The sequence below is a fragment of the Cavia porcellus genome, unplaced genomic scaffold (genome assembly GCF_034190915.1).
Source record: "Cavia porcellus strain 051 isolate PalLab524CR breed Dunkin Hartley unplaced genomic scaffold, mCavPor4.1 scaffold_2, whole genome shotgun sequence".
Taxonomy (NCBI): Eukaryota; Metazoa; Chordata; class Mammalia; order Rodentia; family Caviidae; genus Cavia; species Cavia porcellus.
In genome coordinates this window covers 65,213,974-65,234,753 of record NW_026947485.1, presented here as the reverse complement: position 1 = coordinate 65,234,753, position 20,780 = coordinate 65,213,974, and the positions used below count along the sequence as shown (strand labels likewise).

General features: G+C 35.4%; 1 protein-coding gene across 1 annotated transcript in view; it reads right to left on the bottom strand.

Moving 5' to 3' along the window:
* Positions 1-5,605: 5,605 nt before the first annotated feature.
* Positions 5,606-20,780, bottom strand: part of Lrrd1 (leucine rich repeats and death domain containing 1) — a gene marked incomplete at its 5' end in the record, with an annotated part of 19,825 nt that continues 4,650 nt past the window's right edge. Inside the window, 4 exons of the mRNA XM_063235882.1 lie at positions 5,606-5,985; positions 6,375-6,492; positions 11,063-11,224; positions 18,752-18,950. Coding sequence (XP_063091952.1) covers positions 5,805-5,985; positions 6,375-6,492; positions 11,063-11,224; positions 18,752-18,950 — 660 coding nt within the window. The remainder of the gene's footprint in view (positions 5,986-6,374; positions 6,493-11,062; positions 11,225-18,751; positions 18,951-20,780) is intronic.

The following is a 20,780-nucleotide window of genomic DNA, read 5'->3' as shown; positions in this document are numbered from 1 at the left end:
GATATATAATAGTAACTCTTTTTGATCTCCTATTAACTTGTTTTGAAGTCCTGTAATACTCCCAAGATCTTGTTTTGACTGATTAGACTCTGTTCCATTCTGTGCGATAGTAGCAAGTCTGAGGGTATAGGCAACTAATTTGAAGGCAATAAGATTCACAAAGATGCCCATTCTGGTTTGACTATTGTCTCCTTTGGAAGTCCTGTAATGTTCACAATGCCTAAGTTTTATTGGTCTTGTTCTCCACTGTTTTGTTCAACTTTATAATATCTAATGAGATAGACAATTCCTTTTAAGGAAACAAGAGACAATGTTGATAACCATTGTTAATAACCTTGTACTCTGTTCTATATCATGTGCTATGTCTATCCTTGGTTTTGACTTACAGCTTTGTTTTGCCATATTTGACTTTATTCTCTCCCCCCCAAAAAAAGTAATAAGAACTAAGGAGTAATAAAATCTAAAATGTGTAAATTTTGTTGTAAAAAAGAGAGGGAGGGAAAAAAAAAAGAACTCTAACGGATATAACAGCAAGTGTGTTTAGGGATGTTAAATAGCTGACTATATTAATGTTTTTGGATCATTGAACACAGCTGTTTGCAGTCTCTCTGTTTGAATGTCTACTTTGTATTCTTTGATACTGTGATTTGAGCAACTATTTCCAAGATGATAATATGTAATCTATTAACAGGTGATTTCTTACTGTTATGTTTTTTTTTTGTAGTTCTGTATTATGTGTAACCTTACACTGCTTTGTTTTGTTTTGTGTTTTTCTCTTTTTCCTCTTAAATTAAAAAAAAAAGACTGATGAAGGGAAAAAAACGTTAATAGTAAGCAGTGAGACAGTGCTTTCAAAGGCATAACAATAAAACTTTGCTAAAACTTTCTGGCAGAAACAACGAAAGTTTAAGACAGTGTGGTGACTTCACTAATGTGCTGAAAGAAAATAACTAGATTCTATGCTCAGTGAAAACATGGTGAAATATAGCTATTTTTGGTCAAATTCAACTGAGAAAATCATGAAGAGACTTGAATGAAAGAGGTTTCTTTAGACAAAAGAAAAATTATTCTAAATAAAAGAATGGAAATGCAGGAAAGAATGAAGGAATGGAATGAAGGAAATGCAGGAAGGAAAAATATCAGTGGCAGAAATAATTGTACAGATAATATGAAAATATTCACTGTAGAAACAACAAAGGCTTACCAACTCTAAAATGTATAAAATTAAAACACATGATAATAATAGCATTAATAGGTGAACAGGAGACAAGAATACAATTAATGAGTTTTAGATCCGAGTAGTGTAAAAAAAATCAGTAAAAGTAGCAATACATATTTTTCTGTTTGTATGTAGTGGTCTCTACAGTGATTTAAAGAAAAATGTAAAACAAGTTAATAGAAGCAGAATAATTTTTATGAATTCAAATGAAAGATAATGGAAGAAAAAAAACTAGTGAGTCAAGTAGAAACATATAACCAAATGTTACATATAAAAGTAAATACATTGGATGATAGAAATTTGATAATAAAAGAAGCTCCTCTATATTCTTCAGGATTGGCTTTGAATAAAGTCTGATTACTGCTACTGTCTTCTCACAAGTTTGTGATCATGCTGAGCAGAAGGAGGCATAGACATTTGATTCTGCTAACAGAATATGCTGGGTAGAGATGGCAATGTACAGTATACCTTGAGGAAGTGCCTCTGGGATCAACGATGGCATGACTGCCTCACCTGTGCACAATCACAAAAGCCGCATCGCTGAATGGTCTGAAGTAAATATATCTTTTCTTGAGTATCCTTCAGATTAAGCATCAGAGTCCCATTTTATAGATTATCTTCTGTTTTCTCAGTGCTTGAAAAATCTAGAGAATTTGAGGATCTGTCTCTGGAAGAGAAAAAAAAAATGCAGGCATATTTAGCCAGAAATCTGTGTTCTGTGAGTCTTAGTAATATAAGGATGGATAATCACACAGGGAAAGATCCTGCTGAAGAGCTGACAGTCACCACAGAATTCAGTGTACCAAAACTGAATCTTGTCCACAGTCCCGCTGTGCTGGGACAGTGGAAGATGTTGCCAAGAAACCAAATAAAATACCCAGAGACAAAGTATGAGACACAGGCTTTATTAAAACTTATTAACAGGAAAGAATAGGGTTAAATGGGACTTCCAACCAGGCGAGGATAAGATCCAGGCGTGACACACTGAGCAGAAGACTGCCCATGAGCTCTGATGATGGCATGCCAGACAAGAAACCAACAGGAGGTCTAGAGTTGGTGGTGCAAACAGAATGACTTGCAGGTCCAGTGCAAACAGGAAAACCAGCAAAAAGTACTTTCAGCATCCAGCTAGCTTGTCCTGTATGTAGTACTCTACAGCTTTCTCTTTTGCCCACAGTGTAGTCATGTAACACTTATCCCCTCCACAGTGCTCTGTTCCTCACCAGCTAGCTATAGGATCAGAAGTCTCATGGATGAGGCTACTGTTATGGTTTAGATATAAAATGTTTCCAAAAGCCTCATGTCTGAGGTGAGTGTTTAGAAGATAACTGATCACGGGCTTGTTACAGTCATCAGGGGACTCTGAGTAATGAGTTCATAGATAAATGTGCTGTTAGGAGGTAGGGCCTGGTCAAAAGAGACATAGACCTGCATCTCCACTTCCTGGCTGCCATGGGATGCGCAGCTGTCCTCTGCCAGGCCCTTCCACTGTACCATTTTTGCCTTAGACCAACTTAGCATAGACTGAAACTGAGCAAAAATAGAGCTCTTTCCACAGTTTCCTTGGAGTAAACTGTGGGTGTCAGTTAGTTTGTCCCAGCAAGGGAAAAGTGACTAAAAGAGCTACATAAACAGAGGAATCATTGTTCCATCGTATTACTAACATTACAACATCTGACAGCATGTATGCAAAAAGGCAGATTCTACAGATATCACTAGTTTGCCAGGTCCCAGTGTCTTCTGGTAATACTTCTCTGAACAGTCTGATTACCCGGACTTAGCCAGTTACGGGAACACCAAAGGGGTCCTTCAGGGACATGATGCTAAATGTCCTGGTTTTCCCAAGGGACAATAAAACAGGAGTCTTGAAAATGCTGCACATTCTTAATGATCATTTATAGAGTACTACTGATCAACATTTTGTAGTCAGATGCCAAAGTTAACTGAAAAATTGATGTACTTTTTATCAAGTTCTCTAGAGCTGCTCAACTAGCTATGTTTTGTTTTGTTTTGTTTTGCAGTTTGAGGTCTCTGTATTTTCCCCCAATATAATATTTTTGCATTGATCTTTTCTTAAATTGAAAATCACATAACTTAGTATGCTGTATTACATGTGAAACCAAGAAAATATAATCAAGCAGTAAAACACTCTCTAATATTAGACCATGATCTCAAATTCTCCCACTTTTTTTCAATGGTGGAAAATACACTTCTCCAAAGTTAAAATATGTTACTATCTGAAAATTAAGTTTAATATTATCAAAATGATATCCAAGGAGTAAATCAGGTTGTATAAACATAATTAAACTGAATTATAATTAGTCTTCTCTTAAAAAAACTCCTAAACTATTAACAGTAAATCAGCTTGCAGCTATACAAACTGAGTTTTAAGTTTTAAAAACTCAGTTACCAATTTTAAGTGCAACAGTAACTTTGTTTTGATGATTATTTTTGTTTGTTTTCTTTTCCACATAATTATTTTGTTGTACTTTTCTTGCATGGCAAATTTGCCACATTTGGGTAAAATGTTTAGCTAGTTGTAAATTTAATAATTGATGAAAAGAGTCGGGCATGGTGGTGCAACACTGTAATCCCAGCACTTAAAAGGCTGAGGCAGGAGGATTGCTATGGTTTGAGGCCAGCTTGGGCTACCGAGTGAGTTCTAAGTCAACCCTGTCTGTCCACCAAAAAAGAAAAACCTATGTAAAGATTTACATGAACTGGAACATAGAATAATTTGAGAGATAATTCATATATTCATAATTAAAAGAATCTTACTGAGATGCCATATTTATAGTAATTTTAATTTAAAAATTTTCAGATAACCTATAAGTTAACATTTGCAAATGCTTTTTAAAATCAAACATATTTTGATCATTTATGATTTTAATGTGTTATACTATAATTGAAAATGTTATACTTTTAAAATTGATCTTGTATATAAAATCATTAAGTAAAATTATGTGAATAGTCTCCCTTCCCAAATAAATTAAATATATTGGGTGGTATCAGCAAACTGGAAAATAGGAAATTTCTAAATTTCTCCTTTCTATAGCAACAACAACAAAATTTACCCAAAAATGTCAGAATCACTTTTTCAGAACACTGAACATTTACCAAACACTTATAGGAATCTAGGAAATATTTTTTAAAAAACTGTATCTTAATAAAAACCATAAGCTCAGTGCCCTCTCTACTTACTCTATTCTTTGTCTCCCTGCCCCACTCTTCCAAATCTGCAGAAACCTTGAGAACTAACCACATGTATACAGAATGAAAATTGGTGACATGGCAACCACTGGAGAGGGCAAAAAGATTTGCAGAGGTATAAACCGTTATGACCTTGCATTGGGAAGAGGTTTTTTTTTTGTTTTTTTTTTTTTTTACATGTGATACCTAAAGGACAATCCACACAAAAAGATTAGTGGATATAATCAGACAGTGAATCTTTTGTCTTTTGAGGAACACATCAAGAATGTAAAGAAATGACAAGCCACAGAATGGGCAAAATTGTTTTCAAATGATATCTGATGAGGGACTTTCATCTACAATATAAAAATTGCTATTATGACTCAGTGATTAAACAACAAATAACTCAATTTTAAAAATAAAGCTTTACAGCCATCTCAGTAATAGTGTTTATGTGGAGTGCACAAAGATTCCCAGAATAGCAAAAAAGGAGGGCAGGTCAGAGGTATAGATTTTATAGTTATTGAACCAATATTTCATGTTATAGTTAAAAAACAATGATAACTAAATATTCACTAAATTCCAGTCTTCAAAATAAATTCTCTTTCTTTTCATGTTTCTTTTTTATTTTATTTGTAGATAGGTCTGTTTGCTGGTTTTATGGTTATTTGTTTGGTTTTGGTTTTGGGTTTTTGAGAGAGGGTCTTGGACTCATTATGTATCCTAGGCTGACCTTGAACTTGCAACGATCCTTCTGTCTCAGCCTTCTGAATGCTGGGATTACAAGCATGCAAAAGTTATTTTTTAAAGCCAGAAAAACTGCTTTTCCTACAATATTTATAACCACTTTACTAGGGTCTCTTTCAATTCAAAGTTACAGAAACTCGGGTGGAACTAGCCAAAGTGAATGAAAGTGAAAAGTCAGAAGTATAGTTAGCTTCAGACATGGCTGAATTTGGAGCCCAGAGTATATAAATAGATCTCTGTCTCTGACTCTGTGCCTGTATCTGTATCTGTCTCTCTCTCTCCTAGCTCTCTCTCTCCATGAAGCTCCTAACATTTTAAAGCCACTACCTAAAAAGAAACTGCTCTCTTCTTAACACAATAAAAATCATTCATAACCTTATTCTTGTATTGGCAAATTAGTGTATAACAAATTATTACTTATTTTTAGATTCAGTATCATTTTAAGACAATAGAATGCATATACAAATGATGTCTACAATATATTATTATAATATGATAGTGATATTTTCAAATTGTCATTTCTTAGGAATATATAAAAGAGAAACATCACCTGCAATTTTCTTGTATGATAAAGTGAGATGGCTCAAAAATCCAATTTCAATTATATAAATGCATCCTAATTTTTCAATTTTTATTATGGCTCCATTGGTTAGAACTTGGTTGCACATGTAAAAAGGTTTAAGGCTGTTATTTTGTCCATAATGCCATATGCTCCTATCATAGTTAGTGCCCGAGCTAGTTGGTTTCTTAAAGCAGCAGCAGTTAGTGATAAGTTTTCTGTTTTCCATTTAACAAATGTCTGGTAGGCTTTTTCATTTAGTGAAACAGTGCTGAAAAAATTAAAATGACAACTATAAATTAAGAACATTATTTTAAATTACTTAAATATTGTATATCTAGGTTTTCATATCAATTCACTAGATTCTGAAATTAATTTGTAAAGAGAAGCTTCAGCAAAGGTTAGCAAAGTTCAGCAAACAGAAAGTGAATGTTAGCTTTGCCCTACACCTGTTTCCTTATAAAAAGACAATAATCCAGTTTACATTTAATTTTCAAGTTCTCAAAACTAGCACAATATTGTTACCCCACTCCATGTAGCAAACTAAAATGAGTCTTCTACAGTAAAGTAGAAAATGAATGTTTCAAAACCATGCAATATCAATATTATATAGTCAGATGTGAAAATAAACTTTTAGCAAATGCTGACATTCATACATACCTCTTTGTAGGGACATCATATTCTGAGTTATCCAGGTTTAGTTTTTGACACAAAAATTCAAAATTTGTTTCAGTGATATTGTTGGCAACTATCTTGAACATCTTCTCTAAGATTTTCTCTACATTTGAACATAAAAGAAAATTTAAGCTGTTTGTTTTGAAAAGATACTCCAGTGCTTTAGCTTGCTTGTATTAAATATGTATGTCAAGTAAAACTGAAAATGGCAATATAGATATAAAGTATGAACCAAAATTTAAACCATTATTTCCATGTCTTTTAAACTCTGAAAAGTCCTATTACTAAAAATAGCTATTTAAAAGGATATTATAAGCAATATTTTTTTTAATTTAAGGAGAAAAAGAAAAAAACAGAAAAAGGGTACAAATTATACAGAATTTCAGAAAAAATAAACAGTAGGAAACCACTAGTTGATAGATTACATATTGTCATCTTAGAAATAGTTGTTCACATTACAAAATTAAAGCATATAAAGTGGACATTCAAACAGTGAGACTGCAAACAGTTCTGTTCAATGATCTAACAAACTCAGTAATATGGTTATCTATCTTATACACTTAAATATATATGCAGTTATATCTTTTAGAGCACTTTCTTTTCCTCTCTTTTGTACAATGACAATTACACATTTTGGGTTTTATTACTCCCACAGTTCTTATTTCTTTTTTTGAGAAGAGTAAAACTAAATGTGACATAACAGAACAGAGTCAGTCAAATCAAAAGGATGGACATAATACATAATGTAAAAACAAAATACAAGGTGATCAACAACGGTTACCATAATGCCTCTTGCTATCTTAAAAAGAATTGCCTATATCATCAGTTATAATAAAACTGAACGAAACCAATAAAACCAAAACATTGGAGACATGACAGGACTTCAAAAGAAGATAATAGTCAACCAGAGTGGGCATCATAATGAATCTTATTGTCTTCACAGTTGTTGCCTATACTTTTGAACTTGGTACTATCGAGCAAAACAGAATAGAGGAAATCAATCAAAATAAGATGGTGAGAGCAATACAGGGTTTCAAATCTAGTTAATAGGAAATCAAAGTGGGTTACCATAATATATCCTGCTATTTTTTATTTTTCCCTTAATTAAAAAGATAAAAATAAAAAAGCAAATACTACAAAAAAGGAGATTGAGATAAAAGAGGGCATAACAACAAAACAGCGCAGGTCAAGACATAACCTTTTAAGCAAAATAGTGTTTCACCACAAGATATCCTGACATAAAGTTAGTTACCATAGTGTCTCTTTCCTTGAAATCTTTGAGTATAACTTCGTGTACTATGGCATCAAACATATCAAGACAATGTAAAACCATTCAAGAGAATGACAGGATTACAGGGTATTTAGAATCAACTAACAGAAAATAAACAATGGTTTCTGTATAATCTCCTTGTCTATAAAAGTTTTTGTTTATATTGTCACGTATAATAAATCCAATAAGATACAACATGTTAAGACCGAGGAAGACAGAAGAGGAAAAGCTTGATGGGACTTCAAAACAAGATGATATTCAATCAGCAGTAGCTATTATGATGTCTTGTTTTCTCCAAAATAGCTGTTCCTTCCATCCAACATTCTCTGCCTCATTTCTGTTGAGCTCTTTTTCTGTCATTAGTTGTCAGTTTGTCTTCTTCATTTCACTTTCTGCTCCATTCATTATGGCCTCTCTGCCACTGTTTCTGGAATCTTGGCATTTTTCTTTTTTAGAATATTCTGCAGTAATCTCTGTAGAGTTGAATTGGTGGTTACAAATTCTCCTAGTTCTTTATCCTGGAAGCACCTTGTTTTTCCATCAATTTCTAGGGACAATTGTGCAGGACATATCAATCTTGGCTGGAGATTATTATCTTTCAAAGCTTGAATTATTTGCCCCATGCTCTTCATGATTTGATGGCTTGTGCTGAGAAGTCTGCTGTAATTCTGATGGGTGTTCCCTTGTAAATGATCTGTTTCTTGTCTCTGACTGCTTTTAATATTCTGTTCTTATATTGTATTTCTGGAATTTTGGTTATTATATGCCTGGGTGTAGCTCTGTTTGGGTTGTAGGTGGCTGGAGTCCTGTATGCCTGATACATCTGAGTATCTTTACCTTTTGCTAAATTAGGGAAATTATCCTGGATTATTTCTGTGAATAGCTTTTGTAGTTCATTTGTTTGTGTCCCTACTTCTTCTTTTATGTTCTTAATTCTTAAGTTATAGATCCTCTTATCATCTTCTAGCCTTGTATTATTGCTGTTTGTTTCCTTGTTATTTTTAAGAAGTTTTTCATTTCATACTCCCACTTTACAAATTTGTCCTCCAGTTCAGATAATCTATCCTCAGTTTCTTTCAAGCTGTTATGCCAGCTTTCAATAGAGTTTTTAGTTTCCTGGTAATCTCTTTGAACCTGCTTGATGTATTCTATGTTTTCTCTATTTTCTCCATCAAACAATTCTCCCCTTTTTTTCTGTTCTTCCATTGTACCATCTGTTTTTTCTTGGGCGGTGCTTAGCATTTCTCTAACTATTCTACTTATATCTTTCCTTACTTCATTAAATACTTCACTTTTGAACTTGTCTATGAGGCTCCGGAGATATCGCTTTATGTCTATTGGTGCTGTGTCTGATATTGCATGTTTTCTGTCCTCATTCTCCTTTGCATTTACCTTTCCTGGATCAGTGTTCTCAGGATTGGGGACTGAGGACCTTTCTTGTTGCTCCCTCTTCCCATACTTTTTGTTCCTTCCATACAGACATATATAGGAGGCCCAGTTTCTTTCTTTGTCAGTTACAGTTTGTTTGAAACCACCAGCTCGGTGTTCCCGCCCATTGCAGTGTACTAGGGAGGCACAGACCTGGGCAACCCTCTGCTGGACCCACCCCTCCAAGTCAACCTACTGAAGGCTTCACTGCTAGGATGCACTGCCAGACACTGGGACCTGGTTTGGGCTAGTCTATGGGGTTTTAGTCCGTGGCATCGCCCTGGCCAAGCACTCCCCACCAATCCTGCTTTAGAAAGGAATATGTGACTAAAGTCACTGCAGCATCCTGTTCCGGCTAGTCTGCCTGGTCCAAGAATGTCCTCTGTTGGAACCTCCAAGTCTATGGAAGGGTCCCCATTCCTCTCACTCACCACAGGTCAATGCAGAGCTCCCTGCCAGTCCTGCTCTCAACTCCATTCACCGATTCCCGCTCTCAGAGCTTTCGCGTATCTCTCTCCCTGCTGTGCCAATTCAGAAGTAGCAACAGCGGCAGGAAATTCAAATTGTGGTTTCCAGAGGCATGGATTCCAGCTTCCATGCTGAGATTTTATCTGTTCCTGTTATGGCACCAGGATTGCATTTCCAGTTGGTTTCTCTGAACTTAGTTCATTCCTAGGTCGACAGGGTATATCTCCCCTTGCTTAGGACTCCTCACACCACACCATTCCTGGATTCTATGCTGGCTGTCTCAGAGAGCCTTCGTAGCTGCTGTTAATCTGTCCACCATGCTCTCCCTGAAGTAAGCAATATTTTTTTTGAGACAGGGTCTTGCTCCTGTAGTTCAGGCCTTGAATTCACTATGTATCCCAGGTTGGCCTTGAACTCCCAGCAAACCTCCTACTTCAGCCTCCCAAGTTCTGGGATTACAGGCATGTGCAACCACGCCTGGCCAACCAATTTTAAAGTGAATTCCAAGCTCTTTCTTTAATTCTCTGAGGATTTAAAAAGAGTTTGACATTTTCCTTGAATACTGGCTCTTTTATCTGCTTATACAATGAGGAGCCACCAGGGCATTTCCTGAGGAGGAGTCTCAGAGCCCAAAGAAGCCTCCTTTTCAGAAGCTCGGGGAAACCAGCATCCATCTGGTCTGAGGGAAGGACATCTGAAGCAAGTGACCTGTGCTTTGAGGTAGTCAGAAGCATACAGTGGAGAGTTTCAGGACAGAGGCATGAAGACTCTTCAAGGATATCAGACAGAAGGCCACAGTGTGCCAGAAACAAACTGGTATCAGTGGAAAGACTCTGTGGATTTCTTTCAAGGTGTGTTTTCTAGAATAACTACATCTTGGAAAACAGACTGGAGGGGAATAAATGCACGTATAAATTCTCTGATTCTGGCCACAATCATCAAAGACCTAACTGAAGGTCAATGGATAGGAAGCAGCCCAACCCTCTAACTGACCTGTATTAAATAATCTGAATCATCAAAATAAGCTCCTGGCATTCACCCTAAGTAATGAATATTGTAACATCTATGCCAGATTAAAAATCTCCAGTCAAAGCAAACCGTCTTTTCATTCACAAAGTGATGTCAGAAAATTACTTTTAAGATAATTGTTATGATTTATGTCTGGAGGGCTTCCCAATGCCTCACACACTCAGAGGTGAAGGCGTGGAAAATGATTGGATTATGGAGGTGCTGCCTTTGGCTCAATGTTAGAAGCTGGAGCCTGGTCCAAAAAGGCAGGTCACTGGACCAGGACCTGGAAGGGTAACTTCCTCCCCAGCTCCTCGTCACTCTCTACTTCCTAACTGCCATGATGTTAGCAGCTGTTCCTCTACATGTTCCTCTCCCATGCTGTTTCTTCCTTAGAGCCTGCTGACCAAGTACTGAAACATGAGCCAAGGACTCTCCTTTACAATGATGTGCCTCAACAATAAGTGACTAAGACAATAATCAATCACTCACCACCTACCATCTCTTTCATCTGCCCTCTGCAGATAGCAAGTAATAGTATACAGCTGTTTGCCTTCACAGATTTCCATTGGAGGTCTCAACAAAGGGTTGTCATCAAACTTTATCTCCTTCAGTGAAACAAGATTATGGATAGCACTAGGCAGAGCTGTCAGATTATTCCCTAGGATAAAAAAGTTGAATAATGCTTTTCTGTAAAATGAAATTATGGAGACAAAAGCTATGCATGGAAAATCTACCGTCTTCACAAACTACTGGAGGACCCTGAAAATGCTGAGATCTGAAGCTCCCACTGATTTACATGTGCCAGGGTAAAAAGGAGTGTGAAGAGAAGCAGCTATGATTCCTTTCTCTCGTAGGGTGGAAAAATGAGAGAGGGGATTATTATCTTAACAATACAGCACAAGATTTTACATAGTAAGTTTATGTTTTAAGTAAAACTTTTTGCCTAAAATAATTTTAGAGTTGCATAAGGGTTGCAGAGATTACAATAAGTTTCTATTTATTCCTATTTCAGTTTTTCTGTTATACTACTATATTACTTCAGTCCAGTCTTAGAAACGAACACTAGTACATTACTGTTAACTAAACCTTAGACTTTATTGGATTACTTAGTTCTTCAATGTTCTTTGTTCCAGAATTGATGCTAGATATCACATTGCATATATTTATGTCTTCTTAGTCAACTCTGGTCTATGACAGTTACTCAATCTTTCCTTGTTTTTTCATGACCTGACAGTTTTCAAGAGTACTGATTCAGAATTTTGTGAAATGATCTGTAGCTTGAATTTGTCTATTTTCTTAGGAATAGCCTGGTATAGTGGATTTTTTTTAAAAGAATGGCAACAGACGCCAAATGGCTTCTTCACATCATATCAGGAGTATCTACATTCCATAGGACTTCATTAGCAGTGATAACCTTGGTCATTGGCTAACAGTATTACCAGGTTTCTCTAATGTATGTTGCCGTGCTTTTTCCTTTCTGTACTCTTATCTTTAGAAACAAGTCACTTTAAAGCCTTGACCATCCTCAGGAGAGCAAACTGATTAAGCTCCACCTTGCCTGATGGACTTTTTTTCAATGCCACCTTAATCTATTATAAAACTAGCATAAAAAACTAAAACTGGTAACAATTCATGATCACTTGGAAGACTTACAGTTTATCTTATATTATTTATATATCTCATAGTTACATTATTTATAAATATATGTGGGAATTTTTTGGGTAAAGAATAGTATTTAGAAATCAAGATCACAGGGCTGGGCATGCAGTGACAGAGTGTTTACCTGGCATGTGAAAGACCCTAGCTTCACTCTCCAGCACCACAAAAAAAAATGTATAAAAAGTATGGAAACAAAGATTTGGGCTACAGTTTCATTCCTTGCTTCTGAGGATATATATATGATAAACCTAGAATATACTGGGCATTGCAGCACTTACACTCCTGTAATCTCAGCACTCAGGATCCTGACTGAGGCAGAAGGATTGCCATCACCTCACAGCCAGCCTGGGGTGCACAGTGAGTTTAAGGCAAACCTGAATTACATAGCAAGACCCTGTCTCAAAAAAAAATTAAAACATATATATGCTATAAATTACAACAGTCTTTAGGGCCTGCCTTCTTTCACTTGCCACTTGAGATTCATCAGTGTTCTTGTATATATCAGTAGTTTCATTCCTTATTAGTAAGACAATCCATTAGACCAGGCGTGGTAGTATATGCCTGGAATACCAGGTCTTGAGTAGATGAGACTGGAGGATTACAAGCTCAAGGCCAGTCTGGGCTACACAGTGCGACCCTGTTCTCTCAGAACAATAAATAAATAAATAAATAAATAAATAAATAAATAAATAAATAACCAGTTCAGCAGAACAAGGACTTGAGACTCCAGTTAGGTGATTATGAATAAGACCACTCTATATCTGCACTCATTTTTAAAAACTGAACATAAATTTTCACTTAAAAGTGTAATTGAAAAGTGATTGATGGGCCACCTTGTATGTATACATATAACTTTGTAGGAAATTATCAAACATTTTTTCAAAGTGAATATACTTTTTGCATTCCCACTGCTGGAGTTGCAGTTTCTAATTGCCAGGCATTTAGTACGAATGCCTGCCTGGCAAGCATGAGGTTGTGCATTCAATCCCTGGTATAAAAAAAAAAATGCTTTCCAAAAGTATTTTTCTAACACAGTTCTCAAACAGTGAGACTGCAAACAGTTCTGTTCAATGATCCAACAAAACTCAGTAATATGGTTATCTATCTTATACACGTAAATATACATGCAGGTATGTCCTTTAGAGCACTTTCTTTTCCTCTCTTTTGTACAATTACAATTACACATTTTGGGTTTTATTACTCCCACAGTTCTTATTACTTTTTTTTGAAGAGAGTAAAACCAAATGTGCCAACAGAACAGAGTCAGTCAAATCAAAAGGATGGACATAATACATAATGTAAAAACAAAATACAAGGTGATCAACAACGGTTACCATAATGCCTTTTGCTATCTTAAAAAGAATTGCCTATATAATCAGTTATAATAAAATTGAACAAAACAGTAAAGAACAAAACCAATAAAACCAAAACATTGGAGACATTACAGGTCTTCAAAAGAAGATAATAGTCAACCAGAATGGGCGTCATAATGAATCTTATTGTCTTCACAGTTGTTGCCTATACTTTCGAACTTGGTCTCACTATTTGAATGTCCACTTTATATGCTTTAATTTTGTAATGTGAACAACTATTTCTAAGATGACAATATGTAATCCATTAACTAGTGATTTTCTACCGTTTATTTTTTCTGAAATTCTGTATAACTTGTACCCTTTTTCTGCTTTTTTTTTCTTTTTCTCCTTAAATAAAATTTAAAAACAGAAAGTTATATTCTTTCTTCATGTATTACTTTCATACACATCTTAAAAGTCAGTCTATTGCTGGACTCTGTTTCACTAATCTTTAGGTCTGTTGTCTTGCCAGTGTTATAGTCTTTAAATAAGTCTTGAGGTCATATCACGTAGGTCATCCATTGTTTTTTAACATGGTTTCAGCTATTGTTTCTTTTAATTCTTATATAAATTTTAGAATTACTTCATTGTTTTCATTTTTATTTTGTTTTCTAAAATACACAACCCTGTATTTTTATTAGAATTGACTTTAATTTGGAGATAATTTTTTGAAGAACTGACATGCTAACAATATTGTCTTCCAATTTATGAATACTACATAATTCGATTTATTTAGGTTTTGAGTATTATTTTTAGAGTTTTAAGCATACAAATATTCCATATACTTTGTTAGATTTCTACCTATTTCATGTTCTTGGTGCTATGTTGAATGTTGCTTAAATTCAGTTTTAATCACTCACTGCTAATATGTAGAAGTATGGTTGATTTTATATATAAACCTTTTATATATATTTTATATATTTTATATATTTATATATATATATATATTTTTGATCGATCTCTTGGAATTTTCTACTTAATGTATCTCTACTGTCAAAGATTTTTTTTCCTTTTTCCTTTCTAGTCTGCACAATTTTCATTTGTTTCTTCCCTTGTACTATGTAGGACATTTTTTTGAAAATCGTATTTTGTTGTACCATTTTGGCTTTTTATGTATCTAGTGAAAAGTTTATATAGCTTTTCCTCAGCCTATTGATATGATAACTATATGTTATTTTGTAAATGTGGACTCAAGACTGGCATTCCCAGAATAAATCCTTTGATATATTATTTTTGTATTAATGGATATGGTTTGCTTTAATCTTAGGGAATTTTGTGCCTATGTTTATTGTAGAATACTGACAGAAATATCTCTTTTATTATACTATCAGAATAAAGTTGGTATCAACTTTATAAAAGATAATTTTTTTTGTCTTTTTCATTTTTAAATTGACATGGTTTCTTCTTTAAATACTTGACAGAATTTACCAGTGAAGGTATCTGAACCTGTAGTTTTGTATAAAAGATCTCATCTACAAATTCAAGTACTTAAACTTAAATAGATTAAACATTATCTATTCACAGGCCTGGGGGAAAAGAACAAGAGGCAAGCCCTGCCTGAGAGTTGACATCATGCATGGGCTACCAGAAGGAGAACCAGATGCCAGCCGTTTCCTATGAGCTGGTGCCATTCACAGGCTGCAGGCGAGGAGAACAAGAAGCCAAGCCCTTCCTGTGCATTAGCTCCATCAGTAGGCCAGCAGGAGAACCAGATGTCAGTACCTTCCTGTGTGCTGGCTGAGAGACAAAAAGAGCCAAGGTTCCCCTGCCCTGCCCCGCATAAGAGACCAGCTGATCCAGAGAAACACAGGCTGTGATGATAGCTACTGAGGTAAAACACAACTTAATGCTTGTAGGGTTTAGTATTTCACTGACTTTGCAGGCCTAAAGCTAGTAGTCTGATCATCTCTTCAGAGGCTAACAATATGCAATGTCGCATCTGTGCGGGGATCCCTTTCTGAAGGTGGAAGCCATTGTTAATTCCCTATTATCTTGTTTTGTAGTCCTATATCATTTTCGTTGTTTTATTTGGTTGGGTTTATTCTGTTTTGTCTTGTTTGATTTCATTTTATCTGATGGCATGACAGTTATTTCAAAGATAACAAGATATATTATGGTAGCCATTTTGGATTTACTATTATCTTGTTTTGAAATCCTGTATTGAGTTCATTTTTTTTTTTGTTCTATTCTGTTCTTTTTTCTTGATTTTACTATGTCTGAAGGTATGAGCAGCTGTTTTGAAGACAACAAGCATTATGGTAACCACTGTTGATTTTCTATTATCTTGTTTTGAAATCTTGTGTCATACTGTTTTGATTTGCTTTATTCTATTTTGCTTAGTTTTATTCTCCTTAAAATAAAAAAAAAACCACTATCTATTAGCCACCACTATTTTTTTTTTTTTTTTTGTCTTTTTCATTTTTATCAGTACCGGGGACTGAACTCCTGACTGCCTGCTTGGAAGGCAGGTGCTTATGTCGCTGAGCTAAATCCCCAGCCCTTAGCTACCACTATTAATGCCAACCTACAATTCCACTCCGTGTAGAGTCCTCTCACATATTATACCAGGGTTGCTCAGCATAGTCAATAGAATAGGGTACATAGGATATTATGTCACTTTCAAGATTGTATTTAAAGATACTGGTGTTCCTATCTTGGGTAAATCCTGTGTCCCTCATTCTCCCGGTTTCCATGTCATAATAGGCACATAAGGCAAAGAACTAATGCCTGTTGCCAACAGTCTTGTGAGTAAGCCTGGAAACAGATCCATTAATCCCAATAAAGCCTGACTGTGGCCCCAGTTGATAGGTTGAGCGAAATCTCATAAAAGACCCTTAAATAGAACAAGTCAGCAAAACTACTCCTGGATTCCTGATTCTCATTAATTTAAGAAGCTAAATTTTGTGGAAATTTGACACACAGCCATAATAACTAATGTAATAGCTAATGACCAAAAATACTAAGCTGTGATGTGAAGAGTTACCAAATTCAAAGAAACTTGTAGTTTTAGAGACAATATAAGTATCTGGAATCAATGACAACAACAATAAAGAACATTAGCATTCTTCAGAGAAAAACATTGCAAAGTATGTGACTCAAAATATAGATAACATGTGGCACAATCCCCAAGAGTAAAAAAGACTTGTTGTTGTTCCTAACAGGCAAGTTTTTTAAAGCAACTAATATAATATCCTCAAGAATTAAATAAATATATTACATTATACATGAAAACATTAGGGTGAAATACAAACTATAAAAATAGAAATTCTAAGGGGCCAGGGATTTAGCTCAGTTGTACAGTGACTGGCAAGCATGAGATCCTGAGTTCAATTCCCAGTACCTCCCCTCTCAAAAAAAAAAAAAAAAAAAAAAACAGAAATTCTAGAGCAGAAAAATACCAAATCTGAAAAAAATTACTTGACTGGACTTAAAGAGATTATGGCAGGATCTATGAACTTGAAAACTGATTGATAAAAGATTACATATATACAACACAGAGAGAGATCATCACAGAATTTTAAGGATGGGTAAATCTAGACAAAAAGGTAACTGGAGACAGAATGAGTCAAAAAGAATATTTGAAAAAATAATGGTTGAAAAATCTTCAAATTTGGAAAAATACATTGACAATAAGTCCAGTGAAATCCAGTATACATTAAAGAACTAGTTTTCACTGAAACATAAATTGACTAAGACTGAAAGTTACTCTCAGAACTCTGGAATTTAATCCAAATCTTACAGCAACCAGGAAATTGCTTAATGATGCAGATGAGCAGAATTCTGGTAAAAGTATGCTGTCTTTGTCACTCAGATGGCTACCATTCCTGATTTCTTAGCATGGCAGCAGCGCCAACATGAGTTGGTGCCAGAGCGCTAACATAAGCCTCATTCTTAACATTGTTTTCTTTTTTCTTGTGGTACTGGGGATTGAATTCATGACCTCACACTTGCCAGACAGGTGCTTACTCCATTGAGCTATATCCCCAGCCCATAAACCTTATTCTTAAAAGGCTGCATTTGCACGTTTTGACCTGTCCTGTGTTTTGCTGGGAGACTGGCACCTAGGCTGCCCTTTATTTTGTTCTTCTGACTCACATGAGAGCAACTTTCCTAATGGTGCTTATTGTCACATTTAAAGCTATACACTGTTCTCTGGTTCGCCTGGTCCACATTTTCTCTTTTGTTGTATTCCTTTGTATTTTATTGCTTTTTCGCACATAAATACACACATCAAAACTTAGTACAAATAAATTCAGCAAGGCTATAAGATACAAAATCATTGTACAAAAATTTACTCTGTTTCTCTACACTGACAATGAGCAGTCCCAAAAAGGAAATTAAGAAAACAAGCTCATTCATCAGATGACATCAAAAAGAATAAAATACTTTGTCTAACATACACTTAACCAGAGTTCTAGATAAACTGAAGAGAGTGGTATGCAAACAGTATTTCTGGAGATAATGGTTCAAAATTTTCCAGAACACTTGAAAAATATCTATCTACAGACACCAAAAGCCCAACAAAAGGCAAGAAGGAAATAGAAAAAAATCCATGCACAGTGACACACAGAATAAACCACTTAAATCCAAAATAGGAACTCTTAGTACTTGCAAAAGATGCATCTGATAAAGTACTATTTTCCAAAATATACAAAGAAGCCTTAAAACTTAACAATAAAAAACCACTAAAAGAATCAAAACCCAAACAAAAGACCAAAGATTTCAACAAACACCTTACTGAAGTAGTATAATGCCAGACGAGCAGTTGAAAACATGTTGTACATCTACATTATGCAATTTAAAGCAACAGTAGAAAATATATTCACTTTACCCAGCTGGATTATAAAACCTTTAGGGCAAAAATTAGATCTTTTATTTTGTTCTTGCCCCCCGCCCCGCCAGGCAGTGTCTTACTATACAATGCATGCTGACCTTGAACTCACTATGTAGCCCAGGCTGGCCTGGAACTCACAGTGATCCTCCTGCCTCAGCCTCCCAAGTGACAGGACTATAGGTGTGTGCCACCATACGCTGTCAAATTCTCATTTTCTGTATCTAGGGCAGCTTTATCTCTCCAGTTGGCACTTAATACATTATGTTGACTGTTAGTCATTCTTTATCTTGTCGGCAAAATTTGTAATTCAGACATTTTACTGATGATGGTTGACACTTACCACTCAAATTTAGTTGTTGCAGCTCTTTCAAAGTTAAAAAAGATGGTGGAAGATAACTTATCTGATTGTTACATGCATAAAAACTAACCAAACTTCTCAGTTCCCCTATATTTGTTGGAATCTCTCTAATTGCATTATTTGAGATATCAAGTTTTTTAAGTTGAGTCATATTAGACAGCTCTTCTGGAAGTCTTGTTAACTGTAACAAAGAATAAACAATTATGCCTTATAAATCCATAAATATTTATATCACTAAAACCTTATTTAAAAATCAAATGAAAAGAGGCAGTTTTGTTTGTTTTGTTGTGTTTTAGGATATATCTTCATTGTCGCACAGATTCTTTGTGACTCCCAATACTGAAACATAAGATACTATGAGAAGATACCATGTGGCACGGAGGGACTTCTCAGTCTGACCCATGATAGGAGCTCAACCCTGTGGCTCGCTAGCTGACTTTCTTTACTCTCCCAACACCCAGTGTTGTCACTTTTTCCTTTCTTCTCCTAAATTTGATCCTCTTTGCTGTTTCTCTCTGACGTCTTTCCCAACATCTCTATCTCACATCTGATATCTGTATTTCCATTCTCATCAACTTTGTCATTTATACATTGCTTGTGAGTTTTCCTTGCATTCTTAATGCACTAGGCATGTTTTGTATTTTTTGTGTATGTGTTTACAAGCCCAGTGAATTTTGAGTAAGTAGTTGAGTAGTTGAACAATGTGGCCTCAAAAATTCCTAGTACAAAATGTTGCAAAATAACAGTAATTATGAAAACACTGTTAAAATGAAAAATAAAATATGAATAGAGAAAATAAGGACATTTTGAGTGGCTTCTGTTCTGAGTGAACGAAGGAATTTTGAAGTATGAGGGGCACACTGGTTGTTGTGTTCAGTGTTCTTCCAACTATGAAAGCAGCATAAGAGACAATCTCTAACTTGAAAATTACACTTTGGTCTAGGGAACAAAACACAGATGTATGAAACAATCAAGCACCAGATAATCCAATTTAAAATAAAGAGTACAAGTAACAACAGTTGTATAAAAATTTATAGCAAGCACATTCCTGTTATGGTTTATATCTAGATGTTTCCCCCACCAAAGCCTCATACAGCCATAGGCAGGGCTTTTTCAGAAGTGGATTGATCTAGGATATGTGATACTAGGATTAAGGGTGTGTAATTACTGATTTAGTCTGCTTACTGGTTTGGCAAGGTTCTGGGTGTGACTATAAAGAAAGAAGCTGTTATTGCCACTTGTCTCTTGTCGCTTGCTGCTCTCTGCCTGCTTTGGTTTGCAATGGACTGTTTCCCTCTGCAGTGGCCCTCTGCCATACCACCCTGCCTGGGAGCCCTCCAGTTATGGACTGAAACTGAAGTAGGACTGGAAAAGAATAAATAAGTTTCCCTCACCTAAGCAAATTCCCTTTTAGACTTCCCCCTCCTGTTGGCTGTTGTTCTTTGTTCTAATACAGATAAAAGTGGTAACTTATGTCACTGTAAGTAAAGTTTTATAATCTCCTGTTCCTATAACATCCTGTTTTGCCAGAGCAAGGCAAGAAAGATACGTTAACTTGCAAAACCATCACAGCTTAACAAACTGCCTCTGTTTTACTTTTGTACACTTGCCTGCTGCCAGCTCTGCACCGTCAAGAAGACCTCAGTCACATCTATAAAACAAGAGCTATTCCTTTTTTCAGGGCTCAGCCTTGTGGACACGAGTCTGCTGAGCTGACATATACCTAAAATAAATCCTCCTATTTCTCATGAGGTCTCTCCAATCTCTTAAAAATCTACAGTAAAACCTCTACAAACTAAGCTAAATAAACCTTTTTTCCTCCTTTAACTCTGGGTGTCAAGTATTTTACCTCAGCAATGAAAAGAGTAACTAAGACAATCTATAAATGAGAGAATTGAAGAAAAGTTTCATATGGAAAATGTAACTTGAATGGCATTAAGAATGAATAAGAGTGGGTAAAAGTTACAGGATACTTAAAGCACAACAAATCATGCATTAAAATGGTGAGTGA